The sequence below is a fragment of the Mangifera indica genome, chromosome 6 (genome assembly GCF_011075055.1).
Source record: "Mangifera indica cultivar Alphonso chromosome 6, CATAS_Mindica_2.1, whole genome shotgun sequence".
In the NCBI taxonomy this organism is placed as follows: domain Eukaryota; kingdom Viridiplantae; phylum Streptophyta; class Magnoliopsida; order Sapindales; family Anacardiaceae; genus Mangifera; species Mangifera indica.
The window spans coordinates 4,012,285-4,039,541 of NC_058142.1; the positions used below are offsets into that span (position 1 = coordinate 4,012,285).

The window sequence follows — 27,257 nt, forward strand, 5'->3', positions numbered from 1 at the left end:
CGAAGATAACTTTTTTAGCCTTCTTTCACCCATAAATAAATAGGTAAAAACCGGACATTCATCTTGTCTTTCATTTCTGTTCTTACAAAACTACATCTGCAGGCCTCAGCGATTCCTGATTCGTTCTTTTTTCTTTAATTTCCCGGTCGATCTCTGGCCCTTCTTTTCAATTCAATATTATTATGCCAGAGATCGAACCTCATGTTCCCAATAATGCCCTCTTCGGCAAATACGACCTCGGTCGCCTCCTCGGCTGCGGCGCCTTCGCCAAAGTTTATCACGCTCGCAACGTCCGTACCGGTCAAAGCGTCGCCATCAAAGTTATCAACAAAAAGAAGCTCTCCAATTCAAGCTTGGCTTCCAATATTAAGCGTGAGATCTCCATCATGCGGCGTTTGAACCACCCTAATATCGTTAAGCTTTACGAAGTTTTAGCCACCAAGACGAAAATTTACTTCGTCATGGAATTCGTTAAGGGTGGAGAATTGTTCGCCAAGGTTGCCAAAGGGAGATTCACTGAAGATCTCAGCCGTAAATATTTCCAGCAGTTGATCTCCGCCGTTGGATATTGCCATTCTCGTGGGGTCTTCCATCGTGATTTGAAGCCGGAAAATCTATTAGTGGACGAGAATGGTAATTTAAAGGTTTCGGATTTCGGACTCAGCGCGTTAACGGAACAGATCCGACCCGACGGATTGTTACACACGCTTTGCGGGACCCCTGCTTATGTGGCACCGGAGATTTTGTCAAAGAAAGGTTACGATGGAGCGAAGGTGGACGTGTGGTCATGCGGTGTCATTCTGTTCGTTTTAACGGCAGGTTACCTGCCGTTTAACGACCCCAATCTTATGGCCATGTATAAGAAAATTTATACTGGCGATTTCCGGTGTCCCAAGTGGATGTCTAACGATCTTAAACGGTTTTTAACACGGCTTCTTGATACAAACCCTGAAACCAGGATCACCGTTGATCAGATTATCAATGATCCTTGGTTCAAAAAGGGCGGTATCAAAGAGTTAAAATTTCACGACGATGATGATGACGAAATTAAGTTGGATAAAGAAAATCCTCAAGTGAAGAGCTTGAATGCTTTCGATATAATATCCTTTTCTTCCGGTTTAGACTTGTCCGGTTTGTTCGACGGGCCCGATAATTCGCGTGGCATCGGGGAACGTTTCGTTTCGACCGAGATGCCAGAGAAAGTGATAGAGACAGTGGAGGAGTTTGCAAAGGTTGAGAAATTGAGGCTGAAAAGGACAAAAGAATGGGGGGTTGAGTTGGAGGGGCAAAATGGGAATTTAAACGCTGGGATTGAGGTTTACCTGTTGACGGAGAAGCTAGTTATGGTGGATGTTAGAAGATGCGGCGGTGATGCGGTGTGTTTCAACAATGTGTGGAGGGAGAAACTCAGGCCGCGGCTTGTTAATTAATTAAAAGGGAAAAAGGAGAAGATGGATTTTTTTCCGTAATTTACCATTGTTCTTAGATTGAAAAGCCAAAAAAAAACAAGTAGTTGAAATTATTTATGTAATTATATGATGTTTGTGATTGTAATATGTATTTGAAATAAAAATTGTTGAGGCAAACCGGCAAGTAAATCGGTTGCAAATGAAATTTGAGTAGGAATTTGATGTTGTAGTTCAAGTAGTTTTGTAACAAGGATGGATAAATTTGATAATCCATCCTGTGTATTTGTTCTTCTTGTTAGCTTAAATCTTTTGTGTAATAATGTGATATTTGTGATTGTAATATGTATATAAATGTTATATTAAATTTTATACATAAATAATAATATGTCAATATATGATTAAATAATTTAAAATTAGAAATAAAACAGGTTCAAATAATATAATAACATATCGTTATTTAAATATAAAGTTATATAAAATTAAAATTGTTAAGGCTAACAGACAAGTAAATCAGTTGCAAATCAAAATTGACGAAGAAGTCTCTCTTTGTCGTTCCACCCAAACGATGGTTTTGTCATCCTTCATCTCTCATCACATCATCCAGGCGTGAAGACGAAGCGTCATCATTCGTCTGTTCTTCTAGATCTAGACGACGTCTTGTTATCCAGATCTGGGCGAAGAAGGATCGTCCTTCGTCGTCCTTTGTAGTTAGAGATAGGAGATCGATGAAATGCATCGGCTATCAACGATGGTCAGAGAAGGAAGCAAACTCTAGGGGTGAAATCTAAACGTTTCAAACTTTGATGATGAATTAAGGTGTAGTTTTTAAAACCTAGAGGGGAGAAAGAGTGAAATTTTAAAGTTTTAAAATTTATAAATAAAATGACGATTTTACTCCTATCCCTAACTAAGAATTTAGATGATAATTTAATCATAGATGAAAAAAATAATTTTTTATCTCCCGTAGATATAGGTTTTATAGAATAAACTAGAAATTGGGTGGGAAATAGTCCTTTCCCCTTCTGTTTATGTTGTTTATTATTTATGAATCAAACTTTTATTTTATGTTATGTTTGGTTACAACAACACACTTGATTATTGGAATCTTTTGATGCTTTCAGAATTTAAGTTGTAGTAAGGGTATTTTAATAATTTTGCATGAAGTTTTTATTTATGTCATCCATAACTTATATCATGCTCTAACAGATAAGATTATTATCAATATTCCCGAAAATGTGATTAAGGTTTCCGTCAACGTGGTTAGGTGTTATTTTATTTTAATTTAATAAAATATATATAATTAAATTTAAAATTTTTTATTATTTAATAAAATTATATATAATTTTATGTATAAATAATAATATATTATAATATAATTGAGTGTATATTTATTTTTAATTTTAAATTATTTAATCATATAATAATATGTCATTATTTATACATAAAATTATATATATTATTTATTTACTTTACAATACTCTTTATTGTTTTCCATTTGCAAGTTAATCTTATCAATAAATCTATATGTATTTATTTTGAGTACATAAATATATACACACCTATATATGTTATTATATGATCGAATGATTTAGATTTAAAAAAAAATATATCCAATTATATGATAACACACATAAATATGTATACATATAAATATAACATAATGGAATTAAATGATTTTGTATTAATTATATGGAAAAGAAAGGTGTGGGTTACGTAATACATACGTCAGCTGCTTGTTTTAGCACAAGTAAGTCGTGTCCTTGTCACCAACCATTTCTGGCAATCTAAACAAGACCATAAAATTCAACATCTCCATTTCTTTCATTTCATTCTCAAAATTAACACCAAATGTGTCCTCTGAGACTCATTCTGGTATTTCTTTCCGCCACTCTCGCCGGTTTTTTCCTCATCAGGAACCTCAAATCCCAGCCCGAACATGTTCTTGATTCCGACAACAGCTCCGCCACTAATTCGTCGACCCATCAGCCCACCTCCACTCCTTTCTCCAAGGTTTTCTAACAGTTCATCTGGATCCCTTCGTACTATTTATGGGTCTAACTTGTGTTGGACAATTGAAGATTCTAAAATTTTGACTATTCTTGCAGGTTCGTTTAACAATGGAGACTGGGTTCTGGACTTTTGTGGACATGGCTAGTGGTAAATATTTGTGGAGGCATTTGGTTTCTTCTTCACCAAAACGTGCTTAGTTGAAAATTTTGTTTTTGATTGTGTGATTGTTGTTGTTGTATTTGTAAGAAAAAAATTGTGATTACATCAATTACATGAGCAATTTAAAATGGTTGTTTAAGATGGTGTTGTGGGAAATGAAAAAAAGTGAACAATAATTGTATTTTTTGTGTTTTTGTGAATTGGATTTTGGTAAATTGTCGATATCTGCTATTGATTTGATGAAGTGGTAAAATTTTGGTATTTACTACAAGTACTTTTGGTGGGTGGATTTAGTTAGACTGTGTGATGAATTTGGAAATTATAATTGGACCAATTGGATGTGGTTGAATTTTCAGTTTTGTGATGTGTAGAAGAAGCTGAAAGTAGATTCTGTTTCATGTACATATGTTGCTTGCTTGGACTTAAGTTTAGAATAATTTTTGCACAAGCATAATTTGTATGCAAATTGATGTAGCGCAAAATCAGCAGCAGATTGAAATTATTAGTTGGCGTATGGACTTCATATTAGATTTACTCTTAATTTTATCTAAGATGATTTCACTCTTATGTGGGAAAAAATTGTGGTACTCTTCTTATTGTGATTCCATCATCTGTTAAGGGTTTTATACAGCAATCTATAGATTTTTTTTTTTTTATTCATTTGGCACCATATATTCTCTCTTCTAGTTTGGTATTATCTATGAAGGCAATTAGAATGGGGAGTAATCATTGATGTTAAGGATGTTGGAATAATTGGTTCTTTTAATGGATTTATTTTTTCAAGTTATCAAATCTTGTGTGAGGATTGATTTATTGAATAAATGAGTTAAGGTGTAGTTTAGCGTCTAAATTTTATATCTTGTTCATGTCCATATGCTGCTTGTATGGGCTCTTGCCCTTTTTATTTGGTGACAGATGGAGGAGTTTGTTTGTTTTGTGGCCTGCTTCCTCTCCTTTCCTCTTTCTGAGGATATTGTGATATCTGGTTTTTTTAGTGAGATAATTCCAATAGTAGATCATCCAGTTTCTGTGGTCATGCATCTAAAAACGTGATTGTTTTAAATCTTTAAGCCCTTTTTGTCTTACATCTGGATTCTGAACTCGAAAAACTCAAGCATCAAGACGTCTTGTGCCGCCATAGATTGTTGATACAAATATAAATGGATAGGACAGTGATATACCAGCTTTCCGAGTTTGAAAGTTGGATGTAGTCTTATATAGAACAGCTGGTTTCAAGAATTCCAGCCTTTTACTTCTGGAGATGATTGCTTATCGTGAGAACAGGAACTTCTTAGAAACAACTTCTGTGATATTTCTTAACACTCATCACTTATGTATTATAGCCAAGCATGCCAAGAAAATAATAAAATCCCATTTACTGTTGTAGAATGAATTTGCCTCGATGCTTTTTTTTTTTTCTTTTTTTGCAGTGGAAATAGATTGTATGATTCAAGTTGAGAACAATTTTGTTATTCACCTGCATTTCTTTTGGTATAGTTGTGAGTTGATATATTCATTCTGCCGAAAAATATCAGTTAAGGGCTAAGAGAATTTGCCAGGAATTTTCAAACTGGTATATCAATTTTGGGAATGAGATTTCAGTCCTTGAATTTTGAGAATGTGTACTTTATTCCAAAAAAAATCTGAAAAGATCATTATAGTTCTTGTCATACCATTGCAAGTAGAGGAAATTAAGCACAGAAGGGCATCACATTGATATACTAAGAGGCAGTTTACTATATTTTATCAGATTCCTTTTAAATTAGAAGTAATTTGTATGAGTTGAATGAATATTCAGAGGCAATGAACCCTAGTACCGCAGGAATGGTGATAAACCTTTAAGAGAAGTATATTAGGAATTTGTAATCTTGTAGGAACGGTGACAAAACTTTAAGAGAAGAATATTAGGAATTTGTAATCTTGTAGGAACGGTGACAAAACTTTAAGAGAAGAATATTAGGAATTTGTAATCTTGCAAGCCTGTTATTTTTGTCGTTTGTTTTTGGCTACCCTTTGTTTGCAAGGGTGAGTTTAGGTTGTCTCTCTGTCCACCATTTGGTGGGCTTGTTGGTTTTGTTAATATAATTCTTCGCTTTAAAAAAAATAATATTCAAAGGCATTATCCCTTAAAAGAAAAACCAAGTAATATGCAACCAAAATTCTTCTTGTGTTGATTTAAATAATAAAATTATATATACACATTTTTTAGTACAAATTTGAATTTAGTCATTTAATAATAAATTATTTATTTATCTAATAATTTATATAATAAAATATACACATTTTTTAGTACAAATAATAAAAGTGTGTATATAATATTATTCTAATTTTAAAAAGTCAAATAAAAGTAAATGATTTTACTCGAATATTGTTGAGGTCAATTCTTAAATAAATTCACGAATACAATAACAATTAGGGGTGAAATCAAACCAATTTGAGTTTAAATAAAGGTTAACTCGAATTCAATTTAAATTTAAATTAGTTAGTTCAAATTAGTGAACGATAATAATGGTATAAAGAGAAGACTTGTTAAAAAAAACAAATTTGTCCAATAAGAAAAATAATTATCATTGAAGAAAAAGAAAGAATGGTCAATGAACTTTATCGTCAACCTCTATTTCAAGCTAAACATGAGCTCAACGAGATGAAATTATTTAAATTTGAGTTCGGCTTGTTCTACCCAAATGTAATTAGAGTTTAAATTATTTCATTTCAAATATATTTTTGATGACAGGGAGGGGAAATTGGTTTTTATAATATCGGAGAGGGCAATTGTATTTCAGGAAACCTCGGGAGTCGGTTAACTCAAGTTGCAAATAGCGCGGTAATTCCGTACAGAAGGGCTGGGATGTTATTTCGATTCTTAAATCTGAAATTATTAAATTTAAAATTTTGTATGCAAGGCAGTATATCAACGGTCGAATTGTGACGAGAGTGAATAGGGATGAGGAAGAGAAAAGAAAGAAAGGGAATTGAGCGTCGGCCAGAAACCCTAAATCCAAATCCAGTTAAAGAGGAAGGAGAAAATGAAATGAAAGGCAAAGAAGGAAAAGGTTTCTTCGCGTGCTATCTGTTAACTTCGCTCTGCCCCCGTTACAAGGGCCACACGTACATCGGGTTCGTTTCTTTTTCAATTGCTTATCCTCGTTGTTCAATATTGATGTCTTATTCTTTTTGTTTTTTTGAATTTTTATTTCGTTTCTATTTCACCGTGCATCTGCTCAGCCATATGATTTTTTAATTGTAAATTCAAGCTCACTCCTCATCTCGTCGCTACAGTTTGTTGGTTTTTTTTTTCTTTTTAATATGATATGTTATTTTTTTCTTCATTGTAATTGAAATTTTATTGTTTAAATTCAGAATATATCTGGACTGCTTTTTTTTGGTACTTTATTTCTATTTGATCATGCTCAACTGCACGATTTTTGTGCTTTTGTTACACATTTAGTGGCTTCTAATTTGATATAGTTATTTACTATTTCAACAAGATTTTGATTTTGATTGTGGGGTCATTTTATTTTAATTTTGAGTGCCGCCCAGAAAACCTAAATCCAAATCCAATCAAAGAGGAAGGAGAAATTGAAATAAAAGGCAAAGAAGGAAAAGTTTCTTCGCTAGCTCTCTTTTAACTTCGCTCTGCCCCTGTTTAAGGGCCACACAGCCATCGGGTTCCTTTCTTTTTTCAATTGCTTATCCTCGTTCTTCAGTATTGATGTCTTTTTTAAATTTTTGTTTTGTTTCTATTTCATCTTGCATCTGCTCAGTCATATGATTTTTAACTGTAAATTCAAGCTCACACCTCATCTCTTAGCTACAGTTTGTTGGATTCTTTTTTTTTTTTACTTTCATAGGATATATAAGTTATTTCTTCATTGTAATTGAAATTTTATTGTTTAAATTCAAAATACCAACCAATATTTGGACTGCTTTTTTTCTTTTTACTTTATTTCCATTTGATCATGCTCAGCTGTATGATTTGTGGCTTCTAATTTGATATAGTTATTTACTGTTTCAACTAAGATTTTAATTTTGATCTGGTGGACTGTAGCTCATTTGATGATCTGATAGTTACAGTGAATTGGAATTTTTTTTTTTAATTTTTGCAATCTATTGATTGCTTTCTTTGATTTTGTCTATGAAATTTTGTTGTTTGCAATTCAAATGAAAAACCAATGTTCGATTTGTTTATGCAATGAGAGTGTTGAATAATTGCAGATTCACTGTGAATCCTAGGCGTCGAATAAGGCAGCATAATGGTGAAATAAGGTGTGGCGCTTTTAGAACAAAGAGGAGACGCCCTTGGGAAATGGTTTTATGCATTTATGGCTTCCCAACAAATGTGTCTGCTCTTCAGGTTATTCCTATAATTTTCAATGTTTTATTTATTTTTTCTAAAATGTGCTTGATTGGAAAAGTGAAGATTTTTTTACTGTCTTGAACCCATAGAGTTTTCTACTACATCCCCTACTTAGTGAACCATATCAATTGTCTATCTCACATTATTTGATCCTAGTGTCTCTGTCAATTTAAATTCTAAATGGGAGATTGAGGCAAGTAGAATTCAAGATTGATGCTCATGCAAATTCTATTGGCTTCTATTTGAATGAAATATGGTTCCAAATATGTTAAAATTATGTTTCAGCTTAGCCCTTAATTCAAATATACATCATCATTGCCTATTTAGAGTGACAAGAATGATTCTATAGCTCATATTAGAACTAAGTACTATTAAGAGGTTAGTTTTATCTCTCTATCTCTTATCTCTTATCTCTTTCTTCTCTCTATCTCTTTTCTCAATCTCTCATCTCTTTGCTATCTTTATCTTTATCTTTATCTGTATGTATTTTTATCTTCATTTGTATAATAATATAACTAGCATTGTACTCTTTGTATCATTCATTCAATATAGAATACATTTTTCCACAAATCATTTTATAGTTCAAATATGGTATTAAAGTTATAAATTGATCTTAAATTTTTTCTTTATTTTTTTTTTGGTTACTTTGACTCATCATGTCAAATTCAACCTCTTCTTCTGCTAGTAAAACTTTCAACCCTATCATCAAAGCTATAACAATTTATACTGTTTTGTTGATTGCAACAATGCAGGGATGGGCTATGTGTCAACTTGACATGTCTAATGTCTTTTTGCATTGTTTTCTTATAGATAAGGTCTATATGAAGCAACCTTACGGTTTCAAAGACAAGAATCATCCAACCTTTGTTTGCAAATTGCAATGCTCCGTTTATGCTCTTAAGCAAACCTCTTGTGCTTGGTTTCAAAGATTGAGTTCCTATTGAATAGGGGTTGGTTCTGTGCCATCAAAATTGGATGCATCATTTATTTATTTTTGATGATGGCGTTAACAAAATTTTTGTTTTTTGTTATGTTGATGATCTCATTGTTACAAGTTTCTCATATACTCTTATTGACAAAATGATTCATGATATGAAAAAATTGTTTCTTGTTCATGACATGGGCTCTTTACATTTTTTCCTTGGAACTGAATTCACACATCTATCAAGTGGATTGCTTTTAAGTCAACGTAAACATGTTTATGATCTTCTTCAATGGACGGTCTATTTAATGCCAAAGCATGTGCAACTCCTATTTCTACTACACCATAGGATGTTGCTACTACACCATCACCATCATTGTCCAAAGATGATGAGTATAGGCAAGTTATGGATGCTTTGCAATATCTTACCATGACTCGGCCCGATATTGTCTTTTTGATGAACAAACTTTGTCAATTCATGCATAGCCCAACTGATGTTCATTAGAAAGTTGTGAAAATACTATTATGATACTTGAAAAGGACATCATCTTATGACATTTTTTTGGCTAAAGAGTCTCAATTTCACTTGCATTGTTTTAGTGATAGTCATTAGGCTAGTTGCCTTGATGATTGAAGATCCGCCAATGGCTTGGTAAGTCTTTTATCTCTTGGATGTCCAAAAAACAACCAACAATTGCAAGATCCTCTACATAGAGTGAATATAAGATGATTGTGAAAGCAACAATTGAATTGCTTTGGATAAAAACTCTCCAAAGAACTTGATATTGCAGGTAGTCTTTGGTGTGACAGTTTAGAACTTGTTTATCTAACTTCTAATCTCATATTTCATGCATGCATGAAACACATTGAAGTTGACTACCACTTTGTGCGTAAACAAATTTCCAATGGTTGCTTAAGAGTTCGATTCATTTCTACACATGATCAATTGACATATATTTACACCAAATCCTTGCCTTCAACTCGTTTTGCCTTTTTTCGAGACAAAATGCAATTTCGTCCTCTTGCAAAGACTTAAAGGGGTGTTAGGGGATTAATTTTATCTCTTTATCTCTTATCTCTTATCTCTTATTTCTTTGTTATTTTTATCAATATGTACCTTTATCTTCATCTGTATGCTACTCTTTGATGTGACAGTTTAGGAACTGTTTCATGCACATATAAAGCACATTCAAGTTGATTACCACTTTGTGCTTTAATAAATTTCCAATGGTTGCTTAAAAATTTGATTCATTTCTACACATAATCAATTAATAGACATTTATACACCAAATCCTTTGTCTTCAACTCATTTTGCCTTTCTTCGAGAGAAGATGTGACTTTGGTGTCGTGTAAGGATTTTAAGGGGGGTGTTAAGGGATTAGTTTTATCTCTCTATCTCTTATCTCTATCTTATCTCTTATTTCTCTATTCTCTCTATCTTTATCTCTTATCTCTTTGTTATCTTTATTTTTATTGGTTTATATTTTATCTTCATCTGTATGCTACTCTTTGGTGTGACAGTTTAGGAGTTGTTTATCTTACTTCCAATCTTATATTTCATGCATGCATGAAACGCATTGAAGTTGATTACCACTTTGTGCATGAACAAATTTCCAATGGTTGCTTAAAAGTTTGATTTATTTCTACACATGATCAATTGATAGATATTGACACTAAGTCCTTGCCTTTTCTTCGAGACAAGATATGATTTTAGCCTCATGCAAAGACTTAAGGGGGGTGTTAAGGGATTAGTTTTATCTCTCTATCTCTTATCTCTCTCTTCTCTCTATCTCTTATTATCTCTTTGTTATTTTTACCTTTATCGGTATGTATTTTTATCTTCATCTGTATGTTAGTATAAATAGCACTTCACTCTTTGTATTATTCATTTAATACAGAATACGTTTTTCCACAAATCATTTTATGGTTCAAACAAGTACTATGTCAAATAAGAATTCTGCAGTGTAAGGCTAACATATTGAAGTTCCCAATATGATTCACTCTTGCAGTTTGAGTGGGCCTGGCAGCATCCAGCAGAATCACTGGCTGTGAGGCAGGCAGCAGCAACTTTTAAATCCTTCTCTGGGGTTGCTACTAAGGTTAAACTTGCATACACAATGCTTAACCTCCCCAACTGGAAGAGGTATGATTACATTTTTATATGCAACCATATGACATATATGTCATGGTTGCTTATGTCTTAGCTTCATGATTAGTTGGTCTTATCCAAAACATGCCTCGTGTTTTCAGTTTGAGTATCACTGTGAACTACTTTTCAACAAAATATTTGAAACATGCTGCTAGTTGCCCAAGCCTGCCGGGTCATATGAAGGTCCAAGTTTATCCAATGGATGATCTTCCCTGCTATATTAGAAGACAGGAGAGTTTACCGGGGAATGAAGATGATTGTGATGAAACTAGTGACAACAGTGGAAGTTTGGAGGATGCATCTACTGATAAATCTATTTACAGTACATTAGATTTTTCACATAGCAGTGATGAGGCTTTCTGTGAACAACTGGCATCAAATCTAGATGGAAGCTGTCAACAGGCTTTTGGATCAACCAATTCGCTAACAAGAACTTCTTCTGTGGTTACCAGCATTCCTTCTATAGTGACAATGAAAGGCACAGACGCATTTGGATTTGTTCAAGGGAGTACAAGTGAACCGAGTCAGCAAAGAAGAGAACAATTTGCAGCAAACACTGATGAAAACCAAAAACCATGCCCGAGGGAGAAACTATTTAGAACTGCTGAAGTTACCAATAAAGATCAACGAACAATCCAAAGCTCTCATGTCTTTCAAAAAGTTGAGGTTGTAGATTTGTTGACACCGTCTCCTAGCTGCAGAATTAGGTCATGCAACAAGAAGAGAAGGATTTCTAGTTTTTCTCCTGTGATCATTGACTTGACTTAGGCCTCTTTCCCAGTGGCATCAAATATATAGAAAAAAAAAAAATTAAAATAGCAAAGAGAATCACAATGAAAATGTGTGCTATTATTGTATTTAGTGTTTCTCTTTTATCCAAGTTAGGCTTCCAGTTGTCCAATTATATATTTTGGACATACTGCTATCAAACAATAGTGAAAAGAACAGAAATAAAAATGTTCATTGTGTATTTTGAATGTGTTTGCTACATTGAAATAATTATTGATAATAATAGATCATTCGAACCCCCTAATCTTGTAAGGGTTTTGAGTTATTCTGGCTTTGCATTGGAATGTTAGTCCTGTACAGGAAATTCATGGACTTGTAACTTTATTGAATTTGGGAATTGTAAGCTGCAGTTTTCTAAAAGTTATGACATAATGGTACTTTTTGTATAGCAGATCTAGCATATCTTGTTAATTCTCTATTGTTGATGTAAAAATGTAAAGCAGTCTCTCTCTTACTTTTGTTATCCCAATATAATTAGAAGCTGGGGCAATTGATGGTTATCTTCTTCTGATGTGGGAATCCATTTCTTAATAGAATCTTGATTATGAGGGCAATTCTTGGCAATCTTCTGCTGATGTGGGAGCCATTGCAGCATCAGCTACCCAAAGGAATTTCTGGAATTACAAGAATCACTTACTACTTCACTAGTTTAATAGCAATATTTGATTGAAAAGCATGTTTTTCTTTTCAAAATAAAAATATTGAAGTACTTTGAGTCGTTGAATTATTAGATAAGATTTTCAATAAGAAAAGGGGGTTCTTTTATTCTTCAATGCGGGAAGAATTGTTGAAGTAATTGTTAAAATATAGTAGTTGACCTGGTAAAATATCTAATCAAATAAACTCTTGAAGAAACTTTCTTGGCCCGAATTTTCCCAAGTACATTTAGACTTGTGATTGCTAATGAACATGCTGTTATATATCAACAATAATAAACGATTAGATGTCAAAATATCTTTAAAAATTTAGGCTACAAGAGCTTCCATATGTCATTTTGAAACCATTCCTGGGCTCTCCAAGCAGCAGTTGCCAAATGATCAATATAGACTAAGCCAGCACTGCTTGTCCCTTCAACAAAAAGCCTCAATTCACGTGAAGAAGTGAAAAGGTGTTGGCTCATCCAAAATGGTTAAACATTTGGCAAAATTATCAGCCTCAAATGATGGGGGCCAATCCTCATCAATCACATGATTAATGCTTTATATCTACTACAACAAGAATCATTTTTGTCCAGTTCACACAACACAGAAGGATTTTCTTCAAAAAGCTTGTTAGGTACATGTCCTGGGGCCATAATGTCGAGTCGAATGCTATCACAAGAAAAAAAGTGAACAACTAAGTACGTTAACTTGAAATTGCCAAAAATGTTAATAGTGTGCAGTATTAAATATGACAAAACTGTTGAGTTATCCAGTAGTTCGATTACTGGATTTAGGTTTTACTTGTTTGGTGTGACTGATTCAATCAAAAGGGGCAACCCAATTCAAATAATTAACAAAAAGAAGTTCGAACAACAGAAAGACAGCTATAAAGTGCTTTTCCGCACAATTAATAGTATATTGTGAATTATTACATTCATTTGAAATTGCCAAAAGAAGCAGGAGAGGTTTGTTGAAACAATTCTATGACTAGAATTGGTGCTATTGATATTAATAATTTTGAAAATTAGGGATTTTATCAGCACTAAAATTTCTAATGTTATACTCTGATCGAACCCTTAGGTCTAGATACCAATAGCATTCTGGTTCTGTAACACCTAAAAATTTCACTACATTTGTTTAATTCTGGTTCTGTGACACCTTAAAATGTCACTACATGTGCTTAATACAAAAATAAGTACATGCTGCAGTGAAAGACGAGGTGATATTCAACACCTCTGGAGTGTGGTAACTACAGAGAAACTCAAGGCTTCTCCTCACTGATTAAAAGGTTGCACAAGCACCACAGAGTCTTACCACTTACAATAGACTATATAAAATCAAGGAGAAGACTGCTAAAGAGGCACTAATATCAGTGGATAATCCCTCTAATTGTATTAAACCAGAATAAATTTACAAGATTTGTGTAATATGCGTGATGAGTCCTTGATCATGTATACAGAAACATCAAATTCATAGAGATGGAGACATCACACTTACAAGGGCAACATTAAGTTATGAAATCAACTGAAAACGTACAAACATAAGTACCATCTGGCAATGAGAGAAGAATGAAAAAATTGTAACAGCCGCTGCTGCTATAGTTCTTGTGGTTATTGCTGTTGCTCTAACTGCTCTGTTTGTTGTTGCTGGTGCTCACCCTCCCAAACCCAAACGATATCTTGGAGACCAGGCCTAATACCCTCTTTCATCATCTTCTGATATTCCAGTGTATCCCCATTAGATTTCTTCATCTCTACCAGATGAAAATTTGGAGTTAACTGAAATATCTCTGCATCAATGGACAAGACACCCTTCTTACCTTCCCTTAGTCCTTCCAATTTCAACAAACCTCTCTCCTTCTTCATCAACTTGAGCCTCAGAAATTTAGCAATTTCTTCCAGCTTAGAGATGATAATTGATGCAGGTTGTTTGGAAGTAAATCTTGCTTCTCTCTTTTGAGGGTTTTCTTCAAAAAACCCAGTCAGGTCAAACCCAGCAGAAAGAGAAATAATATCAAAAGCATTCAAGTTGCGAAGTTGGAGCAACTCTTGCTTTACCTGTGCAGTCATATTACCATTCTCTTGAGGACCAGAAGTACCCACGTCTTGAGGAACTACATCCTTGTTTTTTGATTCACTTTTGTTCTGCTTGGGATTCAATCCTTTTCTGAACCAAGAATTCTCCCTAATCTTTGATATTGAGATCCTAGTACTGGGGTTTGGATCCAATATTTTGCACAGTAGCCTTCGTACTTCTGGAGGAAACCAAGAAGGGCATCTAAAGTCGGCCTTGCCAATTTTCCTATACATCTCCATCAAATTTGAGTCATGAAATGGGAGATAACCTGCCAATAGGACATACAAAACCACTCCACAAGACCAAATATCAGCCTTTTCACCATCATAGCCTTTCCTGTTAATCACTTCAGGTGCAACATAAGCAGGAGTACCACAAGTTGTGTGGAGCAATCCATCTTGACGCTTGCAGTCAGCAAGCGCACTTAATCCAAAATCAGAAATCTTTAAATTCTCATTCTCATCCAACAATAAATTCTCCGGCTTTATATCCCGGTGATAGACACCTCTACTGTGAAAGAAATCAACTGCATTAATAAGCTGTTGGAAATATTTCCTTGCAACATCCTCCTTCAACTTCCCTTTAGCCACCTTGTTAAACAATTCACCACCTTTAGCATACTCCAGCACAAAATATATCTTACTCTTGGTGGCCAAAACCTCATACAGCTGCACAACATTAGGGTGTCGAACAATTCTCATCACAGATATTTCTCGTTTGATCTGATCAATAAGTCCAACTCTAATAATCTTTTCCTTATCTATCATTTTAATTGCCACGCTTTGATTTGTTCTAATACTCCTCCCATAATAAACCTTGGCAAACGTTCCTTGCCCCAGAAGTCTCCCAATTTCATATCTCTCTGTCAAGACACTCGGTTTCTGTTCCATCCCGCCCCACACCAAACCTCAATTTAACTTAACAAATAACTACTTAATTCACAACAGAACTCCAAAATCTAAATTTCCTTACTATATTTTCACAAGTGAACACGCTCAACCGTCTTCACAATCATAAAACATTCTTAAACAAATATTAATCGGATCATTACTCACACCAAACATACAACCAATCTCATCAAAATTAAAAAAGTTTTCCCCAATCAAATCCACAACACAATAATTATAATTAACGTCAGAAATTCCTGATTTCTCAACGCTTAAAAAACACATCTTTCAGCATTCCCAACCGTATCCTCTCGGCCAAGCTAAGCTGAAGGATCCTTAAACCTTAAGATTCTGTTCTCAAATCCTAAACTAATAATTCCCAGAAAAAAAATTACAACTTATCAATTTCCAACACGAACAAATTCAAGTTCGTATAATTGATTTTGCAAGAAACTGGTACCTTTGGAAGCAATAATCTGAAAGGGAAGCGGAAGAATCCGATCTGAATTTCTTTTTTTCCCTTTGCGTCATTTATTGGAAAATTTGTTACCCCCAACATTTTATTTGTAATTACGTAAACGAATAATTGTAATACCGCGTGGCCGTGCCCATGATAAGCATTCATGTCTTTTTAATCCTGATCGTTGGATTGAAATAAAAATATATTGACGTTTATTTAACCTGTGGGTTTAAATTGTTGGGCTTGGGCTTGGGGTTAAACTTACCGGAACGGCACGTTACACAGTTGAGTGTTTTGATTTTATAAACTGGGAGCGTAGGTGTATCTCACGTTATGATTTTGCGTCATTGCATGCTGCATGTCTCTAAGAGGTCGGTAATAAAATAATTTAATTTCTTTTAAATATTATTTTTCCTTAAAAAAAAGTGTGCTATTGTACGGTTTTTTAAACAAATATTTCCAGATCAAACTTTACTAAGTTTAAAAATTCTTATTTAAAAAATTTAGTAGGTTAAAAAACTAATTCCTGTCCAATGTTTGACATATCCATGAATTTAAAAAAATCCAAATATATGCTCTTACCTTAAAATTATTTATTAAAGTTAAGATTAAAACTATTATTTCACATATAATTTTAAAAAATTAAAATTTTATTTTATTTTTTTAATAATTTCTTCTTACCCAAAAGTTTGAAAGTTCACTTTTTTACTTAAGGTTTTTTATTTCTTTCTCGAGTGATTGAAATTTGTTATTGTTGTGGCCAACCTTTCCACCACCTTATCTTGTCGTTGACCTTTCCACCATAGCATTTTCATCAGATGAAAATAAACTATTTGTCTTTTTAGATGAACAAAGGCAATTAATCTTTATTTGACAAAAGATTTACATATTTAAAATCGTCTGATGCTGATCTTTGGTTGAATAAAAATAAATCATCTTTGTTACTTCGTTGGAAAAAAACAACAAAGAGAAAAATTTTAGGTAAATATGAAGTTGTTAGTTTTTAAAATTTGAATGAAATATAATAAAATATATTATTTTTTAATAATTATTAAAATTATAATTTTACCCTTATATTTAACTGAAAATTCTAACAAAAATTAAATCACAAGTGGGTATTTAAGTTTTTTAAACTTTACAAATGGGAATTTGAATACACTAAACCTTGGGTGGGAATAAGTCTTCTAGCCTATGGGATATTTGGCATGTACAAGGGAGGGGTTGATTGATGTCTTATGTATATGGGATTAATTGATCCTCAGTTCATTCAAGCATCTACATGATAGATTCAAGCATCCAAGCATCTCTTGGCTACACACATGCAATTATGTGATTTCACTGACCAAATGATGAAGATCACACGCTTTATTGAAAGGAAACGAACAATATGCATTACAAGTTGATGCACTAATAATCCCAATATAAATCAAAGTTGGAAGCTATATGCTTGTATTTGTGGTGGTGGCTATGTTTGGTCTACAGCAAATACATAGGAGGGCATCCGTTAGAGCTTCAAATAGTATAACAATAATATTATATGTATAAATAAATTATACAAATTTATCTATATAAAATGATATGGTAGCATTTGATAATAAACGGTTTCATTATCTAATTACAAAGTATCATATCAGTTTGTATTGACATCGATTAGCTAGAAACACAAACAAGAAAAAAACACAAACAAGAAAAAAACACAAACATCAAAATGTGTACATGAACAAAGACACGGAAGAACAGCACACATGCTCATGCAGAAAGAGGAGCACAAGGAAATTAACAAAAACCTCGAAAGGGTTCAGTTATCAGCAAAGATTTTCATCCTTTATGCAAGATGATAAACGAGAAATCAACGGAAATGCTAGATGCTGACAGCTCATGCAAGTTGGTAATAATTCAGAAGCCACCCATGAAGAACCTAACCTAAACAAGTAAAATGTATTCTGCAAAGATTCTTACAGAATTCACGAATAGAATGCAGCAATGAACATATAACAGAAATATTACTCAATTGTATAATAAACAAAGGAATTAAAAGTATATATGGGTGAGCCATCACCAGGTCACCATCATCTTTATGTTTCCATCTTCTCTCAGATTAGTGTTGAAGAAGATATTTTCAAACAAACTCTTGTCGTTGGGCTTAATCACCGGGAGATCATACTCTTCTCTGAACTTGCAAATTATGGTTTTGGCAAAAATCTCGCTGATGTCAAAATCAAATACTGTTAAAACATTATCTTCAACAACTCCCAATCACTCTGGAAACATCTATTATATATATGTATATGATTTATTATATCATCAGTTTGTTGAATGGAGCAGACACAAATTCTCTCAGCAAAGAACTGTTATTATCATTGTTTAAATGCCAATGGACTATTTCCCACCTAAGTTTAAGTTTAGGTGCACTCTCAAAGTCACATTTTTTAGATTTGAAAAGTTAAAAGTCTCACTCATCCATTTAAAACCTCAGTTAGGATTAAGAGTAAAACAATCATTTAACAAAAAAACCTAAAGTTTTATTCTTTTACCCCCCTTAATTTAAAATTTTCACAATTCCTCTCCATCTGAAATTTGAAAAATTAATTTTTTTCTCCCTAAGGTTTGCAAATCATCATTGGGGACGACAAACTTTGGCTCTCTCTCTTCGCTTAACTCTCTTTGTCGATCATATTCTAACCATTGACAAAATCTATTTCCTCTTATGCAGACGAAATCGCCTTCATTTTTGATGAAAATAATTATAGTCTTCGTCTGAGACCTCTGACGGTTATTTAAACAAAGATGAAATCGTCTTTTTAAGGATCTTTTAGGATTAAAAACCATTGATGTAGAGCTTTCGAACAAAAATTGCTCTAATGATAATAATAAATTTTTAAATTTTACAAATGTGCAAATAAATAAATAAAAGTTAAAATAATAAAATTTGATGCATATGTTTATTCATAAGGCTCTTTGCTTATTTGAAATTAGGATTTATGTCATAAGGCAAATAGAAAATTTAAATTAATAGAAATTATATATGTATTTAATATTTTTTTTTTGGAAAGTAAAACTATAATAAAAAATTGAAGGAAATTACAGAAATTTCGTTTTTTATGAAAATTGACGTGACTCCTCATCATCCCTGGATGCTTCATTTGTTATACTAAAATAAACTTTTTTTAAACAAATAAAAATAGGGTTAATTTATAAATTTATTACGAGACTATAACCCAGTAACCGTCTCATTCTATTCTTAAATCAAGTTTAACTATAATTTTAGTAAATTAAGACCAAGTAAATTATTCATGTGGATGTGTATATTATTTAAATTTGTGATCCTAATTAGGTCATTTTACAAGTAAATGACTCATTGGTCAGTGTCAAAAATTAGTTGACTTTAACAATTTGTCGATTATATTCTGCCACTAACCACCAAGATGGAGAATAATATATATATAATTGCTCATTTATAAAGATTAATAAAATTAATTTTAGACTTTTAATATTGTTTTTAATTTTAATAAAATTAAAATCATTTTACAAGTGGAGCATTGTAGACTTTTAATATTCTTATCTCTGTATGGTTTTTCTGACATCTCATTATGATTTTCATATTTTTCGTAAAAATAATGATAATGGTAAGGGTAATTAAAAAATGACTTTTTTTTTTCACAAGACGTACACAATTTTAATAAACATCCAAGGGTTATTCCAATAGAAGTCATGCATATCAAATAATGACAAGTTTATTCTCTTCTCTTACCTTTCAACTTTTGAGAAAGCCCTAACATCTTTTATTTAACTCTTGTTTCCAACAATTGGTTTATCAAAACCTCACGTTAAAACACAAAATTAAGTGAAAAAATTTACTAAATCTAGTTACGAATGAACAGTATATTTGAATAATTTATATAGTTTTAACCAATATTTTTAAAATTAGATCAGTTATCGAATTGGTTATTTCACTGTTTTATGATTCGACTGATTTAATCAAAAAATCGATCAATTCAAATTATTATCAAATTATAATAAATAAATTTTACTTAAAAATTTATAAAAAATAAAATCAATCAAGATATTCACACATATAGAAATTATATTTTTTAAGGAACAACAATTGTTCATTTCATTTCAATGAAATAATTAAAATAAAAAAAGTCTAGATCTTATGATGTAGTAAAAAAACATAATTATATAAATTATTGTTTATAAAAGATATTTCAATATATATGAGATACTTTTTTTTTAATATTATTTTTAACTTATGTTTTCTTACAAACTTTTAGAAATTCATCTAATCTAATAAAAAAATCACATCACTAAAAATAACTAAAATTTAAAAAAATTTAAAATTTTGGTCAAATCCAATCAAACCCAGTTTTTAATTAATTCATCTGAATCAAGTTTGATCAAGCCAATTGAAAAATTAATTTTTAATATTAATCGAACTAGACTTAAGAGTCGGTTTTTGGTTGAACTAATCGATCCGATCCAATTTTAAAATCATTGGTTTTAAGGAAAAAAAAGGTGCTAGAATTAGTAAAACAATGTGAAAAGGTGAGTATGCATGATTGAATCAAGTGATTGAACTCACACTTACAAGACTAAAATGTAATTTTACTTTAGTTTTATGATATTTTATGTTGTAGGGGTTAAATGATATCATATGTCTATGAGTTTTTTTGATAATTTCCATGATGCAGAAAAATGAAAAATTTCTCTTAAAATATAACATTTTCAATGTATTTCTTAATTTTTTTTATAAAATATGTATATATTTTTTAATATATAATAAAAAAATTATATTTTATCCTTTTCGCCTAACCCCATTCTAATTGTTATATAATTCCTACAATGTTGACTAATTTCGTATTGTTCAAATATTCTTACAAATACATATTATATAAATAAATAATTATTAATAATTCGAGATAATTAATGTAGTCACATCCTAATGTCAATGGGCTGCTTGATCGTAACATCGCGCACCTCTCGGTTAGCCTTTAATGCAGGATATACCGATCCATTTTATTCATTTAATTTTTATAATTATAATAGCACATGAGCACTACTTAAATTCGTCTATATAAATATATAATTTTCCATTTTATTTATATATTTATAAAATAATAATATTATAGAAAACCCATTGTTTTGTAATATATAAGGTTGATGACACTCCCATATGTAGGCTGTAGGTTGTAGGCTGTGGGCTGTAATAGCTTCCAACTATTGTTTTAAAGAAATACCAAAAACCCTTACTTAGCCAAAACTCTACTCTTCTTCTTCCTTTCTTTTTCCTTCATTATCAGACAAAGTAATTAACCAAAAACTCCACTTCACTCCTTGTACAAAATCAAAATACCAAGAACAACTTCATCAGATCCTCCCAGTAACCCTCTTCAAGTCATGAAGAATAATAAAGCTTACAAATTGTCAGAATTTCTAACAAGAGAGGATTCAGTTTCCTATTTCTCAAAGGATCAAGACAATTACCATGGTGAAGTTTCTGTTTCAATCCCATTTACATGGGAATCTCAACCAGGAACTCCCAAAATTTGCTTCAGAGAAAACCCTCTTCCTCCTCTTGCTCCTCCACCTTCTTACTTTTACAATTCACCTAAAAAATCTTCCATTGAAAAGCCAAACCCTAATAAGTCTAATCGTTTAGGCACCATTATTCCTAATCGTGTTACGAGAAAAAGTACTCAACTTTCCACATCACCTTCTTCTTCTTCTTCTTCCTCTTATTCATCGATGTCATCGTACTCTGTGCCATCATCTCCGAAGAGGTCATCAACGAATTTTCAAGGACGATGTGAACAGTCAAGCCCTAGATTGTCTGCCGATTCAAGGGCTTTGGGGGAGGAAGAGGAGTATGAGTCTCATGTTTCAACTTTGTGTTTTGCTAGAGTACCAAATTGCAGGTCAAAAGCCGGCTGCTATTCATCCATAATCAAGGTATTGCTTAGAGATTCTTAATTTGTTTTTATTTTGAATGTAATGAACTCTTGTTTTTTGTTTCCTCGCTTAATATGTAACACATGCATTGTGAAAAAAGTATAACAAAATGTAACTCTCGATTATATATGATTTGAATTGATGATTGAAATGCATGTTATAATGTTTTAAGTATATTTAGAAGCTAATTTAATTTTGTTTTCTTTATGGTTAAGTGTGTTCGACTTCTCTTTTAGTCCTTGTTTATCTATTTTTGGCTAAATGCTACAATATTAGTACGTTTTATAATTATCAATCAATAAGGTTTTACTCTTCATCCTATCATATTGTTAATTTAGGGAAATAATCATTAATGGCATACAAATTTTTTTTTAATAATTGAGAATTTCGTTAATATTATTAAACAATTAATCTTATAATATATTGTTTAGATCTAGAACTAGCATATCATATAAGTTAAGATTTCATAAACATAATAGCGATTTGAATCCAAAGCTTTTTCCTAAAAATTATAATGTTTCGTCAATTTTGATAACATTTAAGGTAAAAAAGAAAAAATTTTCAATTCTACTAACTTTTAGTCTCAGAATGTCCTCTAACTGTTATTTCTAAAACTTATATCCTATGATTCAGAGTTCATAAACTTGTGCATCCTCAATGACAATATCCCGGTAAATTATGAGAAGTAACTCCTATCTTAATTAAAAGAACATACAATACTAGCAGAAACCCATAAGAATTATTATAAGGTCTAATAACTATTTAGCACCTAAGCTTTGATAAAACATTAGTTCTCACCTTTTAAGTGTAAAAAGTCTATTTATTCACTATTCATTCGCTTCTGGTAATGAAAATCTAAATTACTATTTTGTCCTTTTAATAAAAATTATAAAATTATTTTGAACAATTAATACAAATGTCAATTACCAAATTATTTTTATTTGTTTATTGAAATACAGAGACCGCTCAACAATTAATTGATACACCACCTTCCCTCCCACTTCAACAATCCGTTTTACTTGTATCCAATCCGTCAACAAGTTTATTTTTACCACTTCCACGAGCATCCAATCCACCATCAAGTTTATTGCCTTCACCACTGATAGTTTCTAACCCACCAATGAATTCTCCTTCACCACCAACATTTATTCCACCAATGACTTCTCTTTCACCACCACCAATGGTTAATCCACCAACAAGTCTTCCTTCATCACCACATTCATATTCAAAAATGGTTTGAAAATTTTCTAATAGCATTGATGTAGGTCACAAAAGACCTCTCAACCATCGACAAGGTTGGATTTGGAGTCTACCATTGCCAATAGGCTAGATCTAGTTATCTGTATTGAGTTCTAATTTTTTTTTTGGGTTAACATAATAATCATTTAGAGGGAAATTTTGTTAAGATTTCTGGGTTTTTCCATAACACTTTTGGAAAAATTTTCCTTTACTCTTTTTCTTGAGGTGGAGTAAGCTTTAATGTATTTTTTGAGTTGATAATCGCAAAAGGATTGATTATTTTTATACACAGCTGAGGAGAAGAGAATGATCTATAATCATGTTGATCATTTTATAATTTGAGTCTCAAATAAAAAAAAGCATATATTTTTGGGTTCTAGGTATATATGATTATTGGTTGGGGCAAAAGTTTGGAATGAATTAAATCATTTATTAATTGAAAATATATAAGACTTTCCATCCTAAAGCTAACTCAAAGATGGAGGACAAAAGTCTCTAGAATTTCTTTAATAATATGCAAAATAGCTTTCATGTTCTTTTCATCTTTTTAATATTTTTTAGTAATAGAAATAGATGATAGGTGGATAAATAATTTTTTTCAATTTGAATGATGAAAAATATTATTTCATCAAAATTCAAAAAAAAAAAAAGAAAAAAAATAATCATTTGACATTATTATAATGATTATTAAAGTTAGATAATTGAATCTATCACACTAATTTAGAATTAATTTTAGTGGCCGCATTTTGTGGTAAAAACATTGACCAAGATGCATATGCTTTAGTTAATTAAGGTTTGCATACATAATTAAATAATTAATTTTAGTGTCCAAATTTGCGTCTCATCGTAACTTGAAAATCTTATTTTTTATTATACATCATATTATAAGAAATGTCCTTCAAAAAATAATAATAATAAAATCTAAATACCACATTATTATTTTAAAATATATTACAAATATCCTTTGAAATTTTAAAAATTTTCAAATACAAATTTACCACTTCATCACTTTTTAAAAAAAAAAAGTATCAATATGTATAATTAATATATATTATATCATGGAATAAATTTACCATATTATATCAATTTTAAATATATTTTAAGATATATATAATTTTCGTTTATATAATATCATATTGTATCATATATATTGTGTATCGTAATATGCAAATAACTTAGGAGGAGCATCTAATAAGATGGTATTCATTCACAATTCCAGAAAATCCAAGAAAGAAAGATATACAATATCTATGTCCAAAGTTACATCTGCTGGCAAGTCCACCTCAAAGTTTGGACGTGTATGTTTTAACTTTTAACAAATATGCTCAATATCTAGTGATGGCATAATACTACTTCCTCAAGGCATTTTCTAAAGAGGACTTTACCAAAATTTTCAATATTTCATCATAAAATTCACCATTTTTATGGTATGAAAGAAATTAAGTTCTATCTGATACTTACGTTGAGATGCCTAGCTGATTCCGACACTTAAAAACTCACCGACTCCGCCCTAATTAATAAAATAATACACACAGTTAAATTGGACTAGTAATTCACCCTTATAAACAAAAAGAAATTCAAGAATTATTGAGTTCTATCCTTAATATTATTCTCATTTTTTCACCCCAAATTATGTATTATTATATGTGATTAATTACGTATGATTTTTTTCATCGTTTGTAGATAAAAATGTTAAATATTTGAATTAAAAAATTGGGTTTATTTAATTTACACATAGCTTGTGGAATCTTTTAATCTTGAACACACCCAGGATTTTCGACAATATTAAAAATTCCTTTATAATTACTAAAACACCCCTTAAATACAGGAATTTTTAATAAATGGGTATTTATTTAATTGTCATGGAGGTGTTTTTTATTATTTTTTTGGGTCAACTTTAGGCATGCTATATTAATTAAAAAAAATATTCAAGGAGGTCTATGATATAAAGCCTGAAAAAATAATTTAGGATATGTAATATTATCGCTTTGTAAAATAAGAGATAATAAAGGGATGGTTAATTTCATAAGTTTGTGCGAATTTGAAGTCAAATTTATATAAAAGAAGCAAATACAATGTACCAAGAGAACGAAAACCACTTTTAGACAGCACATAGCAATTATCCTTCTTAAGCAATCAGGCCAGAGGGTTGCTTGCTTCAAAAGTCAATTACTCAAGGATTCACGTGCTAGCAACTTAATTAAGCTGGCATTCTCTTTCTGAAGAATAAATCATAAATGCAAATTAATATTTACTATATATTTCCTTCTGTATATGTATTATTTGAATTTTATTCTTATTAACTTACCTAATCGTGTCATGTATTTAATTTTTACCTTATTCTAAAAGATTTAATGTGTCACCGAAATGAAAAGTATAGCAAGAGAAGATTTTGCCCATTATTCTATCTTTAACCTTTATCCCCAAACATTTACTATGAATATATAAACAAATTAATAATTAAAATCAGATTCCCTTATCAACCTTTTGTCATTTCTTCGTTTGTTTGTTTCTTTTAAAAAAAAATTGACCTACTTTCTCTCCCTTTCAAAAGTCCTTCATCACTTCAGCTCCTTTGATCTAGACAAAATTTTAGCATGCTTGAATGTCCAGAGAAAGGTAAAAGTACTTGTTCAAAACTCTGACAATTTCCTCTTCTTTTTTTTTTTTTATCATAATGTTTTCTTCTGATTATAATCATCTTGTTGTTGCGAGTCAGGAGGCGATTTGATGAGATAGGAAAGAGGGTCAAGGGAGAGAGCGATGTTTCAAACTCATCACAAATGGGAAGAAGACATATTTCTTCAGGGACGACATTGAATACAATTACACCTTGTGCTGCATGTAAACTTTTGAGAAGAAGATGTGCTGAAGAATGCCCTTTCTCTCCATATTTTTCTCCACATGAACCTCAGAAATTCGCCTCCGTTCACAAAGTCTTCGGTGCTAGCAACGTCTCCAAGATGTTAATGGTAAAAACCCTAATTCCCCTCTTTTTCTAATTTTATGTTAATGATTATTATATAAATATTTATCAAGATTTAACCATGAGGGTTTAGCTAGATAGTCAAGCAAGTGGTTTACTTTTAGGGTTCTTGAGGGTTTATTCTCAAGAAAATGAATATTTATCATGATTTAACCATGAGGGTTTAGCTAGATAGTCAAGCAAGTGGTTTACTTTTAGGGTTCTTGAGGGTTTATTCTCAAGAAAATGAATATTTATCATGATTTTGTTTATATTATTCAGGAGGTTCCAGAGAGTCAAAGAGCGGATGCTGCAAATAGTCTGGTTTTTGAAGCTAATTTGAGGCTGAGAGATCCGGTGTATGGATGCATGGGCGCCATTTTGGCTTTGCAACAACAAGTTCAAGTTTTATCGGCAGAACTTGACGCAGTGCGGGCAGAGATTCTTAGATACAAGTATAAAGAAGCCAGTAATAATGCCAATATTATTAATCCTTCTTGTACTAATTTATTTTCTTCTGAGATGGTATCAATTGTTGCACCATCTCTTCCACAACCGTCTCCTCCTCCTCCACCGCCGCCTTCGGTCGTCGTTTCTTCATCTTCTATTTCTTCTTTATACACAGCTCCAACAACCACTTCTACAACAGGTTTTAGCTCCATTTCAAGTGATAACAATGTTCCATACTTTAATTGATTTAATAATCCTATAGAAGATGATCCATTTTTAATTAGTTTCATTATTTATCATATCGATGATTTTAATTGAATACACTAGAATGAAATATGAGATCTACTAGATCGTTTGACTGTTCAAAATTTTAACTTTTTCCATTCATTAAAATGCCATCAGAACAAATTCTTACTTACAAACGTTATTTCATTGGCCTTTCCCAGATAGCTTCTGCCATTTTAGTTGAATTTTGCTACTTTCTCAAATGCTTGAAAGGAGACAAATGGGAAATTGATTAGCGGTAATACTCATAAATTACAAGAAATGGTAGCGTGCAATGGTTGTTTTAGGTGTTTGAGGATGCATTTTCCAATGGTCTTCACACGTGTCAGGAATATGCATAGTTTGACTGATAAACTTTCAAGACTTCTAATTTTCAATACTTTCATGTTAGTCTGTGCCATTGAAGGACCTGAAAACATGTTCGAGGAACATGGGGGAGACAAAAAGTTGGTGGTTGTGATTCTCCCCATGTGAATTTTTAGTGTTTGCATAAATCCAGGAAAAAATAGC

The 27,257-nt window shown here is 31.7% G+C and overlaps 6 protein-coding genes across 8 annotated transcripts; 5 read left to right on the plus strand and 1 right to left on the minus strand.

Moving 5' to 3' along the window:
• Window positions 1-42: 42 nt before the first annotated feature.
• LOC123219072 (CBL-interacting serine/threonine-protein kinase 11) lies at window positions 43-1,751 on the plus strand. Its single transcript, XM_044640794.1, has one exon. The coding sequence runs from the start codon at window positions 183-185 to the stop codon at window positions 1,428-1,430; it is 1,248 nt and encodes a 415-aa protein (XP_044496729.1). The 5' UTR covers window positions 43-182; the 3' UTR covers window positions 1,431-1,751.
• A 1,435-nt stretch (window positions 1,752-3,186) lies between these two features.
• LOC123218473 lies at window positions 3,187-3,798 on the plus strand. Its single transcript, XM_044639936.1, has 2 exons — window positions 3,187-3,419; window positions 3,515-3,798. The coding sequence occupies exons 1-2, from the start codon at window positions 3,258-3,260 to the stop codon at window positions 3,614-3,616; spliced, it is 264 nt and encodes an 87-aa protein (XP_044495871.1). The 5' UTR covers window positions 3,187-3,257; the 3' UTR covers window positions 3,617-3,798.
• Window positions 3,799-6,325: 2,527 nt separating this feature from the next.
• Window positions 6,326-12,060, plus strand: LOC123218746 (structure-specific endonuclease subunit SLX1 homolog). Of its 2 annotated transcripts, none has more exons than XM_044640340.1 (4): window positions 6,326-6,686; window positions 7,794-7,932; window positions 10,867-11,000; window positions 11,108-12,060. In XM_044640340.1, exons 1-4 carry the CDS (start codon window positions 6,523-6,525, stop codon window positions 11,772-11,774), a joined length of 1,104 nt encoding a protein of 367 aa, XP_044496275.1. In that variant the 5' UTR covers window positions 6,326-6,522; the 3' UTR covers window positions 11,775-12,060. The 2 variants fall into 2 exon arrangements, with proteins under 2 accessions (XP_044496275.1, XP_044496274.1); XM_044640339.1 differs by having other exon boundaries at window positions 6,336-6,695.
• A 1,745-nt stretch (window positions 12,061-13,805) lies between these two features.
• On the minus strand, window positions 13,806-15,937 carry LOC123218745 (CBL-interacting serine/threonine-protein kinase 10-like). Its single transcript, XM_044640337.1, has one exon. It carries the CDS (start codon window positions 15,400-15,402, stop codon window positions 14,047-14,049), a length of 1,356 nt encoding a protein of 451 aa, XP_044496272.1. The 5' UTR covers window positions 15,403-15,937; the 3' UTR covers window positions 13,806-14,046.
• A 5,319-nt stretch (window positions 15,938-21,256) lies between these two features.
• On the plus strand, window positions 21,257-21,829 carry LOC123218913. Its single transcript, XM_044640567.1, has one exon. The coding sequence runs from the start codon at window positions 21,257-21,259 to the stop codon at window positions 21,827-21,829; it is 573 nt and encodes a 190-aa protein (XP_044496502.1).
• Window positions 21,830-25,521: 3,692 nt separating this feature from the next.
• LOC123218602 (LOB domain-containing protein 15-like) lies at window positions 25,522-27,257 on the plus strand. Of its 2 annotated transcripts, XM_044640102.1 has the most exons (4): window positions 25,522-25,666; window positions 25,767-26,019; window positions 26,295-26,661; window positions 26,909-27,257. In XM_044640102.1, the coding sequence occupies exons 1-4, from the start codon at window positions 25,653-25,655 to the stop codon at window positions 26,929-26,931; spliced, it is 657 nt and encodes a 218-aa protein (XP_044496037.1). In that variant the 5' UTR covers window positions 25,522-25,652; the 3' UTR covers window positions 26,932-27,257. The 2 variants fall into 2 exon arrangements, with proteins under 2 accessions (XP_044496037.1, XP_044496036.1); XM_044640101.1 differs by lacking the exon at window positions 26,909-27,257 and having other exon boundaries at window positions 26,295-26,745.